This window comes from Falco punctatus, assembly GCF_963210335.1.
Source record: "Falco punctatus genome assembly, chromosome: 11".
NCBI classification, from domain to species: domain Eukaryota; kingdom Metazoa; phylum Chordata; class Aves; order Falconiformes; family Falconidae; genus Falco; species Falco punctatus.
In genome coordinates, this window is record NC_137591.1 from 22,492,211 (window position 1) to 22,512,927 (window position 20,717).

Here is a 20,717-nt window from a genome sequence, read left to right on the forward strand (position 1 = left end):
GTTAAAAGTTGCATGAGGCTTCCCATAATTTCAGCAGTCTGGCATGATTGAGAATTCAGCCCTGCAATGCTAGGGTTAATGAAGGCTGGGCATGAAAGAGTTGCAGTCAATCCAAGGTCCATTAAAAATCAGGGCTTTTTAAAATCTACCATTCTAATTATAATGGTGATTTCTGTGATGTGGGTCCTTATCTCCAGCTAGTTTCACAGCAGGACAGCAAATGATTTTCTGACACTACTGTTCTAATCCAGTTTCAAATAGCAGAGGTTTCAAAGACAAATGACAAATCCTTTCACCAGTTCTGTCTTCTGAATACAGGGAATAGACAAAGCATTTATGGTATTTTAAAATTCTATTGATTCAGGCTATATTTATTGAAAACAGTCTTTCCTACCTGTAACTCTTGTCCCTGGAGAATTCTATGTCTTAATGAATGCATTTACTTTTATTTTAACCAAAATAAGATTACTTTTATATGAATAAGGCTCCAAATAATAGGCAAATACTGGTAAAGTGAAGAAGGTGAATGTGTTCCATAAAAAACATTCATTATTATGGAGGGTACTGAATTGTAAAATATGTACTTTTCATATAGCACACACACTGCATAACTACTCCTCAAGGCAACCATCTGTTTTGATCTATCTAGAGTGAAAGCAATAAAATATTATTAAACTGTCAAAATCTATTTTTCCTCCCATTTGAAAGCAGAAAAATATTACATTGAACTAGGAAAAATATCCATTGCAATAGGAAAAAAAAAAAAGGAAGGATGAAGACTCTGTGAAGGTTGGCTTTCATTTAAACCTTTCTGGAGCAGTAAACTCAGAAAAAAAGAAGAAAACAATGATGAATAATTAAATCAAGATAAGTCTTCAGAACACAATGTCTTGTTCATACTACTCTGCATTTTATTAAGCTAGTACTTAGTAGCATTAAACAGTATCAGAGAAACCTGCATGTCTATTAGCTGAATGATATAGAACAGTGATCATGCAGTAGAACAAATTATTGTTTCTAAGGGTGAAAGAATAGTAAAATTTTTGAGAGGCATAATCAATAATAAATCTCGTATGATACCAATGCTACTTTATATTGTTATACCAAGCTAAAGTATACTGCTACAAAGATAATTCTTATTTCTTTTAAAAGAGGTATTAGCTATCCCAGCATGCTGACATTTGTGATTTTACTTTCCATTGAAATACCTAGCATCAATCTTTCATCCTTTTCCTGTCTGGATAATTCTGGAAATGCAAGGCCCACCTTTCAAAACAACAATTTTTTTTAGTGTTTTAAAAAGTTTTAAATCTAAACCCAGAACAGGTTAAGTATTCAAAGAATTTGGCTTTTACCAAGAGAACATCTCTTATATCTTATAAATTTTTATACCTGCAAAAATGGATTTAGTAAGACTATTTATTGAGAAACTGTTAACCATCTACCAATAATTAATTATTCTGTCAAAGTATCTTGGCAGATCATAACTTCAGCCTTGTTTGCATTTGTCATGCAATATTAACATACCATCTGGGAAATCTGGGTGGCAGAGTTGCAAGTCTTTGCAAGTTCGGGCTGGGTTATTCTGAGTGCCCATCGGATACTTCATATGCTCAATGTCTTGCTTCAGTGAGTTCAATGAACCAAAGATCTCTTCCATTCCATCAGAGTAATCCAGAATATTATCACCAGCATCAGATAACATGTAATCAGGAGATCTTCTTGTCTTTTTGGGTGACTGGATTGGCAGCGGCTGGATTACCTCACCTGGAGGACCCTGAGTGAAAAACAACATATCTGGTTACCTTTTCTCTTTGTTTTTCAGCTGCAAAAATACGCAGAGGAAGACCACAGAATGTGGCTTGGAGATGCTTTGAATAGGATTTCTTCAAAGTATTTATTTATTTCACTTATTTCCTTCAGATTTATGCCTTTGTGCTGTGATTTACTTGCAGACCAAAATGACTGTAGGAGGCCAAACCATTGTTGTGCTCTGAAGTCTTCTCACTCCATTGCTGTTTGGGGAAGAGTGTGCCCCCTCACATAAGTTAAGTGTGCAGAACTGACTTGCAATTGGCTCTTTGTCCCTGACAATTCCCTCAAGCACAGGCATAGCCTATGACAAGTGTAAACTTGTGGATATTTTCTATGATAAAACTTTAAAATTCCACTTGCAGTCTATAAAGCAATATCTCATTTCAAGAAATTGAAACACTTCATTCAGATGTGGACTGTTTTCATTTTAGAATGTTATGATATGAGAAAGAAATAGTAGGAACAGAAAAGTATCAATGGGGGGAAACCAATATGCTTCTATTTTCTGTGCTTCAGTATAACACATTAAATAATTATTGCAAGGGAGGGTTTTTTTATTTGTTTGTGGCAGTTTTTGTGTTGGGTTTCTTTTAAGTTTCTAATGGCTTTTTTAGTGCAGTCAATGTCTGTGTCTGGTGGATTTGAGTTTTCTGAAAAATGAATTTTCAAACATTCATTAATATTTTCCTTATCTGCAAGTTCACAAATGTGGTTTTCTACCCTTGTCAAAACAGGGTCATCATGTCAGTGTAATGTGCATGAATGTCAGATAAGAATTCTTACTTACTGGAGGACCAGGTGGACCAGGTAACCCACTGTCACCCTTTTGACCAGCAGGACCCTATAAAGCGAAGAAAGAAATGCAGTGTTGACTATGCTACACCATGTTAAAAAACAACGTACACAAAAGTTAAGTAAAAGAACAAAAAGTATTGAGGAGAATTACTCACGCTGGATCCTTTGGAACCTTTTGGACCTTGGGGACCCTACGGGCAAGAACATAACTGTAGTTGAAGTGTATTCCACAAAACATGGGAGTGTTTTGAACAGGAGGACTGGATGAAATTACTTACAGGTAAACCAGGAGGACCAGGGGGTCCAAGTGGACCAGCAGGACCAGAAATTCCCTAAGAAAGAATAAAAGAGTAAGTACAGAACTAAAGTATTCTACATACTGGCCTGGATTAAAAAATACGTATATATGAAATAAAGTAGTCCTAATAAGCATCCAAATCTGATGAGTTTTGATTTAGGCCATTTGCTAGGGTCCAAAACAGTTTGTAAGTTTAAAATGTTAAGTGACAGTTTGAGTTGCTTGTAGTTGTTCCTACACTGCAGTACTTACAGTCACAACTGTGCTCCCATTCAGACTGGCTTGGAAACCTCACTTTACAGTGCCTTAAAACAGGGCTCATAACTAGGAGAAAGGAAGCTACTTTGGGTAGTGCAGTTAAACATGATGAGATTGGTGCTGCTAGTTTTATCTTATCCCTAACTTCTGTGTTATGTGTTTCTGTCATCTTTTGAAACACTATGATTTTGTTTTAAGCTGGTTTAAGTTCACTGTGTTTGTACAATGCCTAGGAAAGTTGTAACTTCTAGCAGGAGGCTCTGAGTGTTAAATGTTTATGGCAACTTTGTCTCTCAAAAGAAAGACTGGGATATGTACTCTTTGCTTGCATGGAAGTTGAATGAAAACATAAGTATGTTTTACTCACTGCATCACCCTTGGCTCCAGGAGATCCCTGTGGGCCAGGAAGACCCCTATCACCCTTTTCACCCTGTTCTCCTGGAGGTCCAATCAGGCCAATCAAACCAGGATGTCCCTAAATAAGACAAAAGAAAATACAGTTAAAACTCAACATATATGAAGTAAATGTGTTCTGCAAACTATGCTGGTTTTGTCTGGGATACAGTTAATTTTCCTCACAGTAGCTAGTATGGGGCTGTATTTTGGATTTGTGCTAAAACCAGTGTTGATGTTTTCGTTATGGCTGAGCAGCGCTGACACAGAGCCCAGGCCTTTTCTGCTTCTCACCCACCCCACCAGTGAGTAGCCTGGGGGTGCACAAGAAGCTGCAAGGGGACACAGCTGACCCCAGCTGAGGATATTCCAGACCATATGACATCTTGCTCAGCATGTACAGCTGGGGGAGGAAGAAGGAAGCGGGGGGACGTTTGGAGTTATGGCATTTGTCTTCCCCAGAAGCTTTCAAATGTCATCACTGTTGCTAGTCAACAATTAACCTGAAACCAAATTATTCTGAAAGCATATTCATTGCTGTTAGTTGGTCTTTCAGACTTTGAGATTATTTGCAAGTTGTGACTGCTTATTCAGGGAAAGGGATTTTAAACAGTCCTTACTGAAACTGCTAGAACAAACAAACAATGTCTGTGGATACAAATTTTGTAACAACTTTCACATTTAGATGCTATAAGCCTATTATAGAGGTGCACATTTGTTTCCACATGTAATATAGCTGTATAAACAACTGATTTAAGCACATAAGCAAAAACTGAAATTCACATGATATAATGATATTCACGTCCCTTTCCCTACAGATTTTTTCTCTAAGACACAAGCAACCAATAACTCATTGGAACTCCATTAGAAAATGTTATCCCAGATGTCTCAATCCATTATTTCAAAAGAAAATATTATACCTGTTAAATATTAACATTTTGTTGTTTTAAAATAAAAATCCTGAATACTTTTCATTTCTACTTTGTTTTTATAAAGCCAACAGTTCTCTTTACATCAATATCTTCGGGATTTTCATTGCAAGGAAGAATCACATGGTCAGTAGATTACCTACCACACAGGCAGTAATCTTTTTCTTTCCATATATCGCCAGGATATCAGATGTGGCTTAAAACTTCACAATTACTATTAAGGCTTCGGGAAGCTGACTGACAGACATGGCAAGTTGTCTTGCTTTCCGATACAAAAACCCTAGTGTTTCTTTCTGCTAATTTTATAGAGACTTTTAGACTGGGTCAAAATTACAAAGGCACAAGCAATGAATAACGTATACCTTCTCTCCTTTGGAACCCGGATCTCCCTTTAGGCCAGGCAAGCCAGGTGGACCCTAAATAAATCAAGGGAAATAATGTGAAAATAGTTTTAACATAACACACAGATCATGTTTTCCTGAAATAAAGGTGGTATAAGTCAGAGTCATTCAGTCATTGATGGTTGTAATTGATGATGTGATTTAGAACCCAAGATGAAGTTGAAATGTATGTTTAAAAAAGCATAATGATGATACTGTAGCATTTAATTTATAATTAGAAATCTATAAAGGGTTGTATGGTTAGAAATCTATGAAGCAGAGGGTCACCTAAATTCTTAAAGAGCAATGAGAGCATCCAGTGAAGCAAGTGATATTAAAAAAAAACCACCACCACAACCAAATTTTTTTTTTGTTGATGAGCCTGATTTTGCTTGTGGTTACATTACACGCTTTCAACTATCACTTCCACCTTAATTGCTGTACCTTATTTTAGTTGCTTATTTTAACCCTTTCTTTCATAGGACAGTGGAAAGTATCCTCTTAATTTGTTTTCTCCCAGTTTACTACAGCTCATTAAGATTCTTGCAGAATATAAATCAGGTTGCTTATAGTAACCTCTCCTCAATATTTTTTTGTTGGAGTACTACCTCATATTTTGTTTCAGCATTTGAGGCGTTGTCTTGGGATTATGGTTTCCTTGACTTGCCACCTGAAAATCCTGTATGACCATGAATAATGCATTTAAATCTGTATTTTCTAAATATTCAAGTCTTTTCTACTCAACATTGCAAGCGTACTTAATGTGATCTAGATGTGCTAGTTTCACTGACATGTACAAGCTGATGGCCCTTTGTCACTTTCGTAAATGCGATTAGTAATACAAATTACTTAGGTTTTGCATTACTAGACTGGGCAATCCTAAATACTTTTAGGAACTTTTTTAGTCTCTTTGGGACTCCACTCATCATTTGTTGGATAGGAATAATACCCCTAACTTACAGAGGTGTTAAACTGATAGTTTTTAGGTAGTTGCATGGTTCATATCATATAAGCAGCTTACAATTTTTAGTTTGGATTTACGAGCCATCCTTTCTGCAGCACAGTAAAGACATATGTTATTTTATGAAACTGAGTAAGAAATGCTCTTTATTCTAAGTTTTATCTGCAGTTGTCCCTAAACATTACTCCATTCAGCTAGATTTCTGTAAACAGAAATATGCTGGGGCAGGAGACAGAGCTGTGAAGAACGTACATAGGATCAACAGAACCATTCTAGAAGCCCTTCCGTATTTCTGGGGTGGGTGTGGGGAGGGGACAACCAAAACCACTGATTTTTTTCAGGTGGTTCCAATGTAAGCTGATGCTTAGAGAATCTATTGGAAAACTCCATTGCAGTCTTGCTACCTGGGAAACCACTGTGAAGCATAAACATGTTCACATGGATAGGTCTTACTTTCTGCACATCATTTGCAAAAACCACTGAATAATCTTTTTCTTGAAATTTGACGCAAGATCCTTCCCCCTGATAGTGCTTTTTTTATCTTTACTGGGGTCATAAGAGCAATTCATTAAAGATACTATTTTACCAATAGTCAAAAATATAGCTGGATAGATGGCACAGAAGAAGATTATATAGGAAGCTTGTTAAAATCTCCTTGGTTGGCTTTTTCTGCAGTTTTTGTTTTGTTTTAATATTTTAATCCTTATTTAAAATTTTAGAATAATTTTGAGGGATCTGAGAAATCTTCTCAGGTTCATAAGAACAGCAATGCCAGTTTTGTGTAATTTGTACAGAATGAGGTGAAAAATTCAGGCCATGGCGTGCATATGCAAGCACAGAAAAGGCCTTCGTTCCTCAGAGGCTATTAATCTCACACTGAACGTGTATGCATTAGGCGCAGAGCTGCTAGACTAAGTCAGTATCTCATCACTACTAGTCTCCTGCTGGCAGTGGACATCTGTGAAGTTATGATATGGATAGCAGTAATAAGTGACCTTTTCAACCTGGCACAGATTCAAAAGTGCCGTAACACTTCATGTACAAAATATTATTCAGTGCATATCCTTTCCATCTCTACTTCAGGATATCATTAGATGCAAAAGCCTAGGCAAATACATAATTCATGAGTGAAAAGTGAAATTTTTAAGCGTGTGGAATACAGAATCAGACATTTTCACCTGCAGTTGTTGTGCTCTACTGCAAATCTGCTTTCTTATTCTTCTCCTGATAGCAATCTACTGTGGAGGGAGGAAGGGGCAGGAGGGAGACCTAACCTCAGCAACTCTTAGATATAAACTTTACTTTCCTAAAATCTAAAATAAAATTTTACGTTGCAGCAATGCATCTAAAAGAAGTTCTTGTTGACCTGACAGGAAGACTGTGCATTTGGGACTATGTAGTTCATTAATACTACATAGTATTCAGCTTCAGATTTGAATTGAGTATTTAAGCTCCTGGATGTTAGAGGAGAGATCTTCTGATGATGTATTTGGAGGCTTCTGGTGACTGACATGTCGGAAAGGGATGCTTATTACTGCTGAATAATTATTCATTGGATTTTAGATTTCAGCACAGAATTGTAACTGAGGAGATTGGTTTTCAGTTCCCTGATTTGTCCCCATGCATTTTATTTTTAACTTGTCACATAATTTAAAAACTATAGTGGTGTTCCCATCATAAACTCTTTGGAGAGAAGAGATTTTTATTACGGGTTTAGCACAGGGGAGTCCTTTCCCTTGCAGCTTCTCATTCATTGTTCCAACCTTTGACTTACAAGCACTATGTTTATCCATGAGACTTTCGAAAAAATTAGAATGTTAAAATGAAGGGCAACAAAGAACTATAGTGTAAGGTTTCCTCAGTACATTTTTTGCTCATTATTGTTTCTCAGGGACAGAGAAAAATGAAATTCTACGTAGATGCCATTATAATACCATCTGTAATTACATACACAGAAGCAATTGATGGATACACCTATGCACCAGATCACTATTCATTGGGAAAAAAGTCTTTCTAGTGTGTGGGGCATAAAAATGTATGCTCTGAAACTCTTTGCTTATAGGTTAAGAAGTTGTGTTGGAAACATAGTTACCCAAATACTTTCACCCATGAAAGTGTTCCAGCCAATGAAAGAAAAGGCAGTTGCTCATGCTCACATATGCACATGGAGGTGAAAGACTGTTTTAGAGTAAAAGTCTTGTTTTATGCAGCATTTTAGTTTAAATTCCCTATTTTTTCCACTTTAGTTATTATATACTGGAAAAGTCTGATATGAAAATGAAAAAAAGAAGGGAGATTCTTTGCATACTGTAGCATGAATGATTTAATTTATAGTTGATGTTCAGAGTCTGAGTTTTCACTGGGGAGGCACGAATGTTCTTGAAAAAATTTTGAGTTCAGCTTACACAAAAACTTTCAGTGTTAAGGCTACCTAAGGACCTGTATCCTTTATATCCTCTAAGTCCATACAGGAAAAGGAACAGAGGATTTCCTTCACACTTCCTACCCACAGCATTCCTTTTCCCCTTCGAAAGCCACATAATTCCTAAAGTAGAGGATAGCCCCTTACTGCCCTACCCTCCTAAAGTAACCTGATTGTATATTCTGGCCAAAATAACAGAGTGGATTTTGCTTAGTATGTGATAATACTGCTTATAAACTGTAAAATACCTTGAAAGTGTAACACTTGTTTATTTTGCATCAAACTAAAACAGTCTATATTTTGTTTCAAAGCTTTTTATTCCCAATATGCCCCTCAGCTGTGATAACAGAGGTGAACCTTACTTCAGCAAGTTTAGAAAGCAAGGGACGTGAGATACTTCCACTAATTGAATCACCTTTGCTCGGCATGTTTAGAATTAACCTGCTGGACATATAGTTTAGATTTGAATTTCTGCACATACTGCTAAATAAGGACACCAATATTGTGCAGTTTGCGCTCAGTGTTGTTTTTTCAGCTTGTTTGAAAAAGTGCACTAAAATAACAAATGTAAATAGAAGCAAAGATATAATTTGATAATATGTCATCTATAAGCTTCCCTTGCTTTAGTTGTATTCTTAACACATAACAGAACTGTGGTATGTCCTAGATATCCTGAAACTGGGAGCTTGGTTCATTCAGATACTTTTGAATACTTTGGTCATGGATCATATTTCCTAGGACTGCCACAATGAACAACAGCTCTTCACTTTCATAAAACTAGCATGTTTTCTTCTTTTGTAGAAGTCCCTTTTTGGCCCTACTTCTGATTTACTTTTTTCTAAGGAATAGGTACGATCTAAACTTTTACCCTACGAAAAACATTTTCCCCAACTAGCAGTCATTGAAATCAATGGAGTTACAAAATTTGCCACTGCTAAGAAAACAAAATAATTTAAGGTATTAAGCTTTGCTGATGTGGGGACAGAAGTAGACTTTTTTGATTGTAAGTGTCATTAATTTTATTTTTATTTTTAATTCTCATCAGGAGATTTCAAGAATTTGGTTTAACACTGCCTTATTCCACTTTTTACTTGGTATAACTCAGCAGCATTCAGCGCAGCTAGTTACTAAAGTAGAGCAATAAAATTAGAAGGCAGTTGCGTATCAAATGATACCAGCACAGAAGAATAGTGCCTTTGTGCTAAGAACTGACTTGTACATTCATTTTCCTGTAAATGCACAGACACTTTAATGTATATTTTAAAAGGCGCTTTTTCTGTTTTGGCACTGAAAGGAAAGGTACTCACCAAAGGCCCAGGAGGGCCATCCTGACCTGGAGCTCCAGGTAGACCTTGTTCTCCCTAGAAAAGGCATAAAGTCTGCTTTACCATGGGATATAGAAGAAATGCAACATTTAAATAATATTATATACTCCACTTACTTACCACAGGGCCAGGAATGCCCCGGAGACCCTCTGGGCCAGGTTTTCCTGCAGGTCCCTGTGGACCAACTGGACCCGTTTTTCCAGGAGCCCCCTCTGCACCAGGTTCACCCTAGAAAGAACATAAGCAACAGGTCAGAGAGGAAGAGCTGACTAAGCTTGGCACTGTAGGGATATACAAGCTGCAAAGTGAGAGCAAAGTTTCCTCACTCCATTTTTTAAAAGATTCTAAACCAGTGTTCTGCACAGATGTGTTGGTTTTGGCTGGGATAGAGTTAATTTTCTTCATAGTAGCTACGAGGGAGATATGTTTTGGATTTGTGCTGATAATGCAGCAGTGTTGATAATGCAGAGATGTTGTAGTTGCTGCTGAGCAGTGCTTACACAGAACCCAGGCCTTTTCTGCTTCTCACCCCACCCCACCAGTGAGTAGGCTGGGGGCACACAAGAAGCTGGGAGGGGGCACAGCCAGTATGGTTGGTGCCAACCGGCCAAAGGGATATTCCATACCGTATGATGTCTTGCTCAGCATATAAAGCTTAGAAAAGAAGGAAGGAAGGGGAGGAACATTTGGAGTGATGGTGTTTTGTCTTCACAAGTAAGTGTAAAGCATGATGGAGCCCTGCTTTCCTGGAGGTGGCTGAACAGCTGCCTGCCGATGGGAAGCAGTGAATGAATTCCTTGTTTTGCTTTGGTTGTGTGCATGGCTTTTGTTTTACTTATTAAACTATCTTTATCTCAACCCATGAGTTTTTTCACTTTTATTCTTCCAATTCTCTCCACCATTCCACCGGGGGCAGGGGGGATGTGAGTGAGCAGTCATGTGGTGCTTAGTTGCCGGCTTGGGTTAAACTGCAATAACAGGACAGTTTATTGAAAAAAGATTTGATAGCTTCATATGCTTGCTTTTCTGGGGGGTGAGCTAAGTTGGGCCTGCATTGGTTAGAGTCCACCATGTATTGCTACTAACTATGGGTCTTAATTTGTATTCTATGGTTTGTCTATTATTACTTTGATAAGTTTCACACTCAGTGCATGATAAGCAATTTAATTCTCATTTATATATAGTTTACACTTCCATGCTCCTAAAAAAATCTTGAATGCATTACCTTTGCACCTTTTTCACCTTGCCTGCCTTCAGCACCAGTTGCTCCAGGAGGTCCCTGTAAAACATGGAGACTGAGCTCATAATCTGTTTTCTAAAATATTGCCAGTGAAGAAATTCTGAAAGTGCAATTTCCACTGTATTAATAAGTAGTAAATGCTAACAAAAGAACATTGCATTTCTTTCTTAATTATCCTGTGAATGCAGGATGAAAGTCCCAATCTGTCATGTCAGTTCTTCATTTTACAAAATTTTCTAGCGTTTTAGAATATCTAAAAGAATATACATCACCTAACACCTCTGATATGATGAGGTCAAAACCAAAGAAATAGCTTGGAAAAAATCAAAACAGGATATAAAAGTAAAAGGAAAAGAACAATACTAATTCATGTAAACAATAATAGTTTTAAACTTGCTTTGCATTGGTTTCTATCTATTCACTGTAGTTTATCCACTGATTCCAAAAGGTCCTGTCATTCTACAGTGGACAGAATGGCATATAGTTCTTTATTCTACAAGTCAGGGATGTGGTCAGTAAGCCCTTTGATTACATTTGGACAGTCAAAAATTGATACATGTCTTAATATTATGCAGTAAATATGAAAGGAAAAAATATCACATGGCTAGAGGTTGTAAGGAATGAAATATGCATAGATGTGGTGCTCAGGGACATGGTTTAGTGATGGACTTGGCAGTCCGGAGTTACCAGTTGGACTTGATGGTCTCAAAGGTCTTTTCCAACCTAAATTATTCTATGATTCTATGAAATAAAGATACTGACTACAAATAGCTTTTAGTATTAGATTTCCTGCTGTTGCTCTACAAAAGCTCTGTTTGACTAAGAACATAGAACTCAGTAGTGCAGGAGGATGTAGAGATGGGGTAAGGTTCAGGTGAAGGTCACAGAACAGGAGCTGCAGTTGTCCGGCAGCACTGTGACTACCTATTGCTGATGTCCCCCATCTTTTTTTTTCTTAAGGTTTCAGTGAAAAACAAAACGAAATTTTCCTCCTCCAAAAATTATCAAGGGCTGATTTTCAGGTCAGGGAATTAATATTCATGGCTTCAATTATGAACAGAAGCAGTATCTAGAATCTAATGTACTCTTCTGAAAATGGTTCTCTTATATATACTTAGTTTAGAAAAGATGTACTCAAGATAATGGACCAACTGTTTTCCTACAAGGTTAAGTTTTAGCCTGGGAAATGTCTTTATTAAAAGTAGCTATTTCTTGTCAATCAACGAGCAGCTTAAAGCAAAAGCACGATCAATCACAAGGCGATTTGCTGAATCTATAAAAATTACCTCCTAAGATTCATCTGTTCATTAATGCTGCAAGTGGTTTATTATGCAGAAATTAAAACCAATGTTCTAAGGACCAGCAACAAGAAGAATTCCATCAGTTCCATTTATTTACTAATTTCTACTTGGTAACAGATAAAAACATGCATGCCCCTAAAAGTAAAGCACTAAACCACACTCTTAATTTTACAGGTACGAACTGTTCTTCCAGTCAAGCATCTATCTGTATGCTTTGTAAGCTCAGGGTTTTAGATGAGAGTTTGACCTAATACCACTTTTTTATACTAGAGCTGAATTTAGCCCAAACTTTTTATAGCCTGATATATTTCACCATCCACTCCTGGAAATTTATGTTAATTTTATAACTATTTATATACAAGTATATTATCATTCATTTACTTCTGAAATTAAGCTTTTTCCAGGGTTGAGCAAAACATCTGCAGCACTGTATGAACCTTTGGGCCAACAGAGATAGCTCAGGCTTTCCATCCAAGGTTATGCAAAATTAATTGAATTACCCACATTGGTATTCGGTCATTTGTTGTGGGTGTCGACAGTTGTTCTTTTTGGTATTTTTAAGAGCTGTTAAGTGGTAAAGGACTTAGTTTTACCTCTTCAGAATACAGAGAAGCTAAAAAGCCCTGGGCAGTGTGATCCAATTGCTGACTCTTTAAAACAGGAAGAATAATTTAAATCACTGCTGTTCCAATAATAATTTCTGATGCATATACCTCTTTGTGTACTCTGTAATTGGTTTGGTGGATCACAGTTTGCAGCGATAACAAGAAAAAATAATTAGCAGATATATAAACAAATTCAGGAATATTTTAGAAACAGGACTTTTTTCTTAAATTAATTGATTTACATGCCCATTGTTTTTACTGCTTCAGAATTCCTTGCACTCAAGTTCCCATATGGATTATAATCTACCCTATCTAAGAAACTGAAAAGGGTTGAGCGTGGTAGTTTGTATTTGAAAAATATGGTCTTTGCATAATCTAGAAATGCAGCTGTGACATGAATTAGCAGGGCTAAACCCACTGTGATCGCTACATTACAAATACAATGAATCATGATTGCCAGACAAAGGGGGTGCATTCATTATCAAACAGTGCCAATGCTACACCAAGTGCAAAGCAGCTAAATGAACTGCTCTTTCTAACAGCCTGTGATTGCTGGCATGGCACAGATGGTGCTTCTACAGAGAAAGACTGCTAATTATTATTTATCTTACCTTCCTACACTTGAGTTGTTGGAGTGCCTGGTAAATTTTAACTGACAGAAAAGATCTCAATAACAATAATTTTAAATTAATGCATGGCTCCCCACCCTCACCACTCCAGCTACCATGGTGATTTTTATGATCATTACACTTTAATTTTGGACATATTGCCTGATACATTTTATGTAGAACTGAGAAAACAAAAGAACTCATACAGAAAAAAAAAACCGCCCTCAATTTTTGCTACGTGAACCTATTGGGCATTTTTGTCTGCTCTTCCATATTTCATAATATCATTAAAATAACTTTATTCTGAAGATACAGTGGTGTCTCTGTTATAAAACTGAAAGTATCTGGTGTATTATAACTTTCGGACAGGCAGTGTTAGAAATATTTTTGGAAGAGCAATTGTTAGGTCTGAAAAGTAATATATTAGGATACAAATTTTGTGGATGCTCTAATGATCCATTTTTGTTTCATCCATAGATTTAACCTTTTATTTTGATTTAGACTTGAGCTAAGTGGTCATTAGCATGCTAGTCCATTTTACTTCTTCAGAGTAGGAATCTGGAATAGGCATATTGTTCTGACATGTACTTCCTAAAGTGGTATTTCTTAAAAGAAACTCACCATACTGCTTGTCTATGAGACCCTTGCTTAGCCTGCAAGGCTCTGGTTTTTACTATCAAAGCCTTTAGAGCACAACAGTCAAACAGGTTTGGTATTTGCTTGTCTCACCAACTAATAATCCTATTACTGTTATCCATCAATAACCAGGAAAAATAGTTTATTCTTAGCCTTCACTTGATAGTTGAATGTCACTGTGTGTGTCTGTAGCTGGTCTCTTAGATACAATGGGAAAACTGCATTTATGTCCATGTCTTTCACTAGAATTTGCTTCCCAGGGAAAGCCGGAGGATCCTCTTTGTAACCAGCAATACTAAACACAGATTGTTTAAAACTCTGAAAACTCTGGCAATAAATGTAATTTCAGAAGACTGGGCAGTGAAACGGAGTCCGGGTCGGTTCCAAAATAGAGGGGAAGAGGGGAATGAAAATTAGTAACAGAATAAATAAAGTGACTGTACAGTTGAGGAGTTCCAGGGAGTAGATTAAAAGCATGAATCCTGAGCTCTGCCAGCTTGTTGTTTCAGAGACAGCAAAATAAAAAACATGGTGGAATGCGGCTTTCTAGTAGTATAGCCAAAGCTGCACCTCCATAGACAGTGGTATTACTGCTGAAACGGTACCTCCTTTTGGATGAAAGGACACTTGTTAGGGCTTTCTGTTGAAACTGATTCTACCATAGAACCGACAAAAACTAATGAAGAGCATTTTTTGTGTTTATTCTGCCAGCAAAGTATGAAGCTTTCAATACTTCACTGTTTCTCTCTGGTATACATACAGTACAGACTCCCTACAAGCTTGAAACATTCAGGTATTCAAGTAACAGAATCTGATTCTACAAAATGTTTTCTTCAGAATTCAGGAAAGGGATTGCTTGACAATATTTAGCCATACATTTTCCCTAAACTGTGTCAAACCAAAAGTGACATGATATTTGTGTTTCTAAAGTGTTTTTTGTCTAGGTACAATCAGATTCAATAAATCCCATCTGTTAGGAATGAGCTACTGCCTTTCTATATAATAAAATAGGAAGTTCTAATCTGACATCAAACAAACATACTAATTGCTAATATTCAATCGAGCCATATTTCAGGTCTTGTGATAAGGTTGCTAATGCTACCATAACGATTTACAGCATTATAAGTGTTCTGCAAGTTGGTGAAGCGAATAGATTATTGTGTAAAATAGATAAAACTAATCAGGCATGTCAGTTCACTCAAGACTATTAAATAGAGCAATTTAACACATTTTGTTAAATAGCTCTCAGCTTACATTTTATGATGCCCCCCTCTCTTGTTTTTTTTAAGTGTAAAAACTACATCTAATTGCTCTCTGAAGCAGACCTAAAGGTTGATGCATCTACTACAGTTCTGTAAGTGTAACATTATTTGCTGGTTTTGATTAGCTGTATTTGTAAAGCCAGTGAAGCTTCAAAGACTTTAGAAATAATGAAACAGCTTCATAAGTTACAGAAATGTCTGAATGTTAATTTTGTATGCGGGGGGATGACATAGGTTTACACAAAAGCTGCATTGAAATTATTTTATTTCAGAGGCTAAAGACACCAAAGCAGACACATTCTTCCTGTTCCCTGGTAGGAGCCATGTGCCTAGGGATGATATCTTGTATTACTCTCATAATAACTCACATCTATGAGCAGACACAAAATTCTTACCCTAGCAAACACTATATTAGCTTGGGTGAAAAGAAAAACTGCATTTATAGATAAGGAATACATTCTTCTCTACCTATTTTTGTTCCCATGTTCCATGTAATGCATGTTAAAGGGTTTTTTTTTCTGCTGTTTCTATTTTTCATTCCTCCTATTACATTACTTAAACTTCAAACAGCATACAAGTAGCTGAAATTCTCTAGAACACAGTGCCTCAGAAAAAGACATGTACAAGAGAAAATGAGAAATTGCTTACTCTTTTCCCAGGTGGACCAGGTGGGCCAGCTTCACCTGAAGGACCTGGTGGACCCTGCAATGGAAAATTATAAACTGAATGGAAACAGAGAAGAAAGTTATAATCTTTATTAAATGCAACAAACTTCCGTAATATGTTGGCCTCTTCCAACAGACAGACAGAAAGTACCAAAAATACACACATGGAAGTGTACCTGTTTATTCAACAAATCCTTTCTTAGGGTGGTCTTTTGAAATTCTTAACAGTTTTTGTTACTGCAGTCATTTTTTTTTTCTCTTCCTGTTTGCAACAAAACATTTCAGACCAGGAAGTGGCCACACAGAAGTAACATATGGTGTTAGCTTACTGCCTAACTCCATTAAGAAACTTCTTGCTTTCTCAGGTGCTGAAGTTGTTACTTCCACTAATTTTTTTCACTGACATCTGCGAGTTAGCTACCCCATGGGTGGCCTTCTCTTGAAAAATCTTTTTGCTTTGATAGTCATGTGTGGCTACTGATGGCTACTCCATCTTGATAAGCTGTGATACTCTTATTTATTTCAGGGTTCCTAATAGTTTGCTAAGCTTTTCTTCAGGAACTTTCTCTGAAAGTACTCATTGTTAAGACAGACATACAGTGATTAATTTCCTGAAGTTTGCAAGTAAACCTGAGTTTATAACTTACTTCCAACCATATGTTCAATGTGCTGGCATTTTTTATTTTGAGTCTGTACTGTATAGGATAATTTCCTGATAATCAGTACTTCCAGAGCTAGAAAGACACTTTCCAAAATGAAAACTATCTTTTCTTCAATGAAAAAATTTAGATTTATGATATTGTAATATGGGAATCTACAGAAATATCAGAACTTTGATGCTTAATATGGGTATTGCTGAGCTACTTTTTAGCTTTCTTAAAGCAGAAACATTAAGATCTTGCTTCATTTCATCAGGTCAGCTAATTAAGATTATTTGGCTGCAGCTCTCCTTTTCTTATGCTCAGAGTTGCTCTAATTTTAGTGCTCCTCAGCAGCTCCAGGACAAATCCTTAACACATCATTTGTTTCTACTTCTAAAAGAAATTGAACTCTTGCTTCTGATTGTTACTATAATATGGGCAGTTCTATCTCTGCAAGGAAATTAATAGATATTTTTCGGTATAATAGAAAGAGCATCCATTTAGAAAATATTTTTAGGAGTATGAATGTATAGAAACTACTGATTCATCAAAAGATACTTTGTTAGTATAGAAAAGAACACGCAGCTGAAAAAAAAATAACAGAAACAACTCACAGGTTGACCAGGATCACCATCTTCACCCTTCTCTCCACCAACACCATCTTGACCCTACATAATTCACAGGAAAATAAACAAGATACAAACTTCAGCTACAGTAAGTAACATAGTTTCATATATAAAACTAACAGCACTTTCTACAGAGCATTTTCCTAAGGACATTAGTTTTCAAGCTTCTTAAAGATTTCCAAACCTTTTTTAAGCCTTAAGAAATATACGAACAGAAAAGCAACAGATCTTACAGGCAAGACCTCATTCCCAGACAAAGAAGAGGCAGGGTTAACTAGAAATTAGTACAAATAAAGACTAGGACCTAAACCTGGTTTTTAAGTATACTTACAGCTGGACCGGGTTCCCCAGGGGGACCAGGATCTCCAGGAAAACCAACTGGCCCCTAGATAAATCAAGAAAATAACAAGGAACATGTAATCCTTTGACAAGCAGGTAGCAATGATCACAAATATTTTATGAAACATGTAATGAATTTAGTTCAAATGTAGAAAATTACATACAGTTCTGTATGTAGCACAACATCAGCAGTGCTTCACAGTGCTTTGTGTTAAAATTATTAAGCTCACTTACTGGGTTACCCTTGGGCCCATCATCACCTGGAGGTCCTTTAGCACCTGGTGGTCCAGCTGCTCCAGGTGGACCAGCCTCACCTTTTTCTCCCCTTTCACCTTTTGGACCCTGTGGAAAACATATGAACACAAAAATGTCATCTGGAAATTGAATGGCTAAAAAGAGATCCCAATAGCAAAACTGTCTTTCAGACCTCGACAAGTTTACTCCTTAATAAATACTGGCATGTGAATGTGAATTTAGGACCTCAGACTCAGACTGAAAAACCTATAAATCTCAGGTCAAGTGCCAACAGTGCAAACCCAGTTTGCATCAAGGAACTGCTTCAGAGAGAAAAACTTGCATGTCAAAGTTAATACTTTTGGAAGAAAACAATAGATATTCTTTTAGGAAGGCTTCAGCTTTGTCCTGTAGGTGTTAGTACAAGATGTAGCTATAATTATACAGAAAGCAATTGCATTTCAAAGGTATAAGTTCTTCACTAAAAACTTAAAGAAAACATATACAATTACACAAGAAATCTGATTAAATGCTTTCTAAATTAAACACACCATAATAAAGGTTAATAATAAGACAAAACCAAAATACTCACAGATGTTCCAGATTCTCCTGGAGGTCCAGGGTTACCAGCTTCTCCAGGTTCACCCTGTAAATGTGTGAGATAAATCGATGAATCATTAGAGTACATAATTCTATGATTTTACTTCTGTTATTACATGTTCTTCTCATGCTTTTTCATGTGAACAGCTTACAAGAACCGTCTTTTATTGGGTCTACCTAAAGGGGGTTGAGTTACATACAGTTTTGCAGAAATGGAATCTGAAATTTTAGAGAGAATATATCAGACTAAGGTTTTTGTGAGACAGGGATCTAACTTTCCCTTGGGCTTTGCAAGACCTTCCCCTTTATTAGCCCATATATTGCAAATTTCCTGTTTGTCATCTTGCTTTCTAGTCACAAAAAAAAGCAAAGAAGTCTATCAACTCTGTATGTTTTTTTCTTTAGAAAATACATTTTTCCTGGAAGCAAGTCTCTACAAGTAAGAGAATACTAATCGGAAATTAATGTAAATGGAGCGAAGATACTGTTTCTATAGGTACTTAGAATAAAAAAATTATATAAGGAAAAACTTAAGGATAAGATTATAGCATAACAGTTAGTAAAACTTTCACCACAGGCTACAAAGGTGTACGCTATGTATTTACTGGTGATGAAAATTGTTTAGTAAAGCAGATGGCTTTAAGGACAACAGCACACAGAAATCTGTGCAAGTCAAAGATTATACAAGAATAAATGAACATTTAAGTTAATTTAGTCTCTTTTTGAGCTAATACACAGCATTAGCTCAGTGACTGTCTTTGCAATTGTTAATTTTAAAGTTTAGTTATGACTGATTGCTTTCTAGCTCAGTGGTCTGATAAATAAACATTTATAAAAACCTGCTCTGTTAGTAGAATATTTAGTTATTAGCATCACAGACACGCAAATTTGTGAAAGGATAACAGAATCTGCTTTATGATTGTCATGGAGTTCTGAGATATGAGTTCTGTATATTTTTATTCCAAAGGATTTCTCCATGTAACTGCTAATGGGATTTTTTTTCCCCAATATGTATTTCTTTCCAAACCAAATGAACCTTGTCAATAATGATACCTATAAACAAGAGTACTCCAGTGCTGAAAGTGCATTTCACCCAGTCCCCTCTGCTGAACTCGAACCACAGATCTGGAATAAATCTGTGTATCCATCATATCCTCTATGGCCTGCATGCCACTCTTTATTCTATGACAATTCAATCAATATTGAATGCATCTCTGTCATTTCCATGCAGACAGTATAAAAGTATAAACCATAAAATATGAATCTTAGACAAATTTGGTGTAGATACTGAACTTTTTGTTCATACAAGCTAATGGTAGTACAATGACCTCACTGGGACCAGAATTTGCCCCAATATAAATATTACATTAGATGAATGGAAGATTTAAGTATCCAACTGAATTGTAGAATAGGATAATTAACAGATAACCACAATTTTAGAAGCAATATTAGAATGTCCTTGAGAAAGGGCACTTTTAAAGGGTGAATTTGCCTTTAGAAAATGTGGTATGTTTTATTAGACATACTTAAATTTGCATCAATCTTAAACATTAATGATACCTTTTAGTACTTAATAGTCATTTGCTTCAGTGATACAGTATTTGTTATTTAAAAAAAAATAATCATCTAGAGGATACATCAGAACAATAAGCATTAAGTATGTTTCCTAGGAAAATTCATAACCATCATTTCCTTACCCTCTGCATGAACTTTACTGAACTGCAGCATCATTAGTTTTGGTTTGGGTTTTTTTGTCCATGCCTAGTATCAATCAAATTAGATTTACATAGCAACAGAGAATGAGGTCTGGAATTAGCAAGAAATTGATTTGTTCAAGTTAGTAGATATTTTATATCTAACAGAGTCCACAACATAGACCCTTTCAACAAGTGTCCCCATTTCAGGACAAACTAAACGAGTGAAATCTGGCACAATTGTGCCAAGTCTTTCCTGACAAGCACTTGTGCCAGTATAATCCCCTTCTAAGCTTCTCAGAGAACGAGTTCTTTTTCTGCCTCTCTGCCAAATGATACTGTAATTTATGATGACTCACATTTGATTTGTAATCCGCTCTTTACCCATGCCATTGACAAACACATCTCCAACATATTGACCTATACTGAGGACAATGGGGGAACACTGCGCTCCTGGGATCTCAGGGGTCCCTGCTATGCACGCATGCTGAAACTGGCAGATCCAGACAACCTACATGAGCTCTGTGCATAGTAACCCCCCAATAAGCAGCAGTTTGGAAGGCAACAAAATTGGAAGGGCTAGAAAATGTCAAGATGTTCCCCTTAAAGGGCATCTGTGAAAGATGAGACCAGTTAAAGTTTCATTTCACATTAATACTTCTAAATCATTGCTCTATTAAAAAATGTTAC

General features: G+C 36.5%; 1 protein-coding gene across 3 annotated transcripts in view; it reads right to left on the reverse strand.

Moving 5' to 3' along the window:
- Window positions 1–20,717, reverse strand: part of COL11A1 (collagen type XI alpha 1 chain) — a 160,486-nt gene that overhangs the window by 6,100 nt on the left and 133,669 nt on the right. For all 3 annotated transcript variants that reach the window (XM_080407049.1, XM_080407048.1, XM_080407047.1), the window contains 14 exons: window positions 18,326–18,379; window positions 17,734–17,841; window positions 17,492–17,545; window positions 17,149–17,202; window positions 15,877–15,930; window positions 10,802–10,855; window positions 9,697–9,804; window positions 9,559–9,612; window positions 4,851–4,904; window positions 3,534–3,641; window positions 2,889–2,942; window positions 2,766–2,801; window positions 2,603–2,656; window positions 1,528–1,777 (listed from right to left, as the gene is read on the reverse strand). In XM_080407049.1, coding sequence (XP_080263175.1) covers window positions 1,528–1,777; window positions 2,603–2,656; window positions 2,766–2,801; window positions 2,889–2,942; window positions 3,534–3,641; window positions 4,851–4,904; window positions 9,559–9,612; window positions 9,697–9,804; window positions 10,802–10,855; window positions 15,877–15,930; window positions 17,149–17,202; window positions 17,492–17,545; window positions 17,734–17,841; window positions 18,326–18,379 — 1,096 coding nt within the window. The remainder of the gene's footprint in view (window positions 1–1,527; window positions 1,778–2,602; window positions 2,657–2,765; window positions 2,802–2,888; window positions 2,943–3,533; window positions 3,642–4,850; window positions 4,905–9,558; window positions 9,613–9,696; window positions 9,805–10,801; window positions 10,856–15,876; window positions 15,931–17,148; window positions 17,203–17,491; window positions 17,546–17,733; window positions 17,842–18,325; window positions 18,380–20,717) is intronic.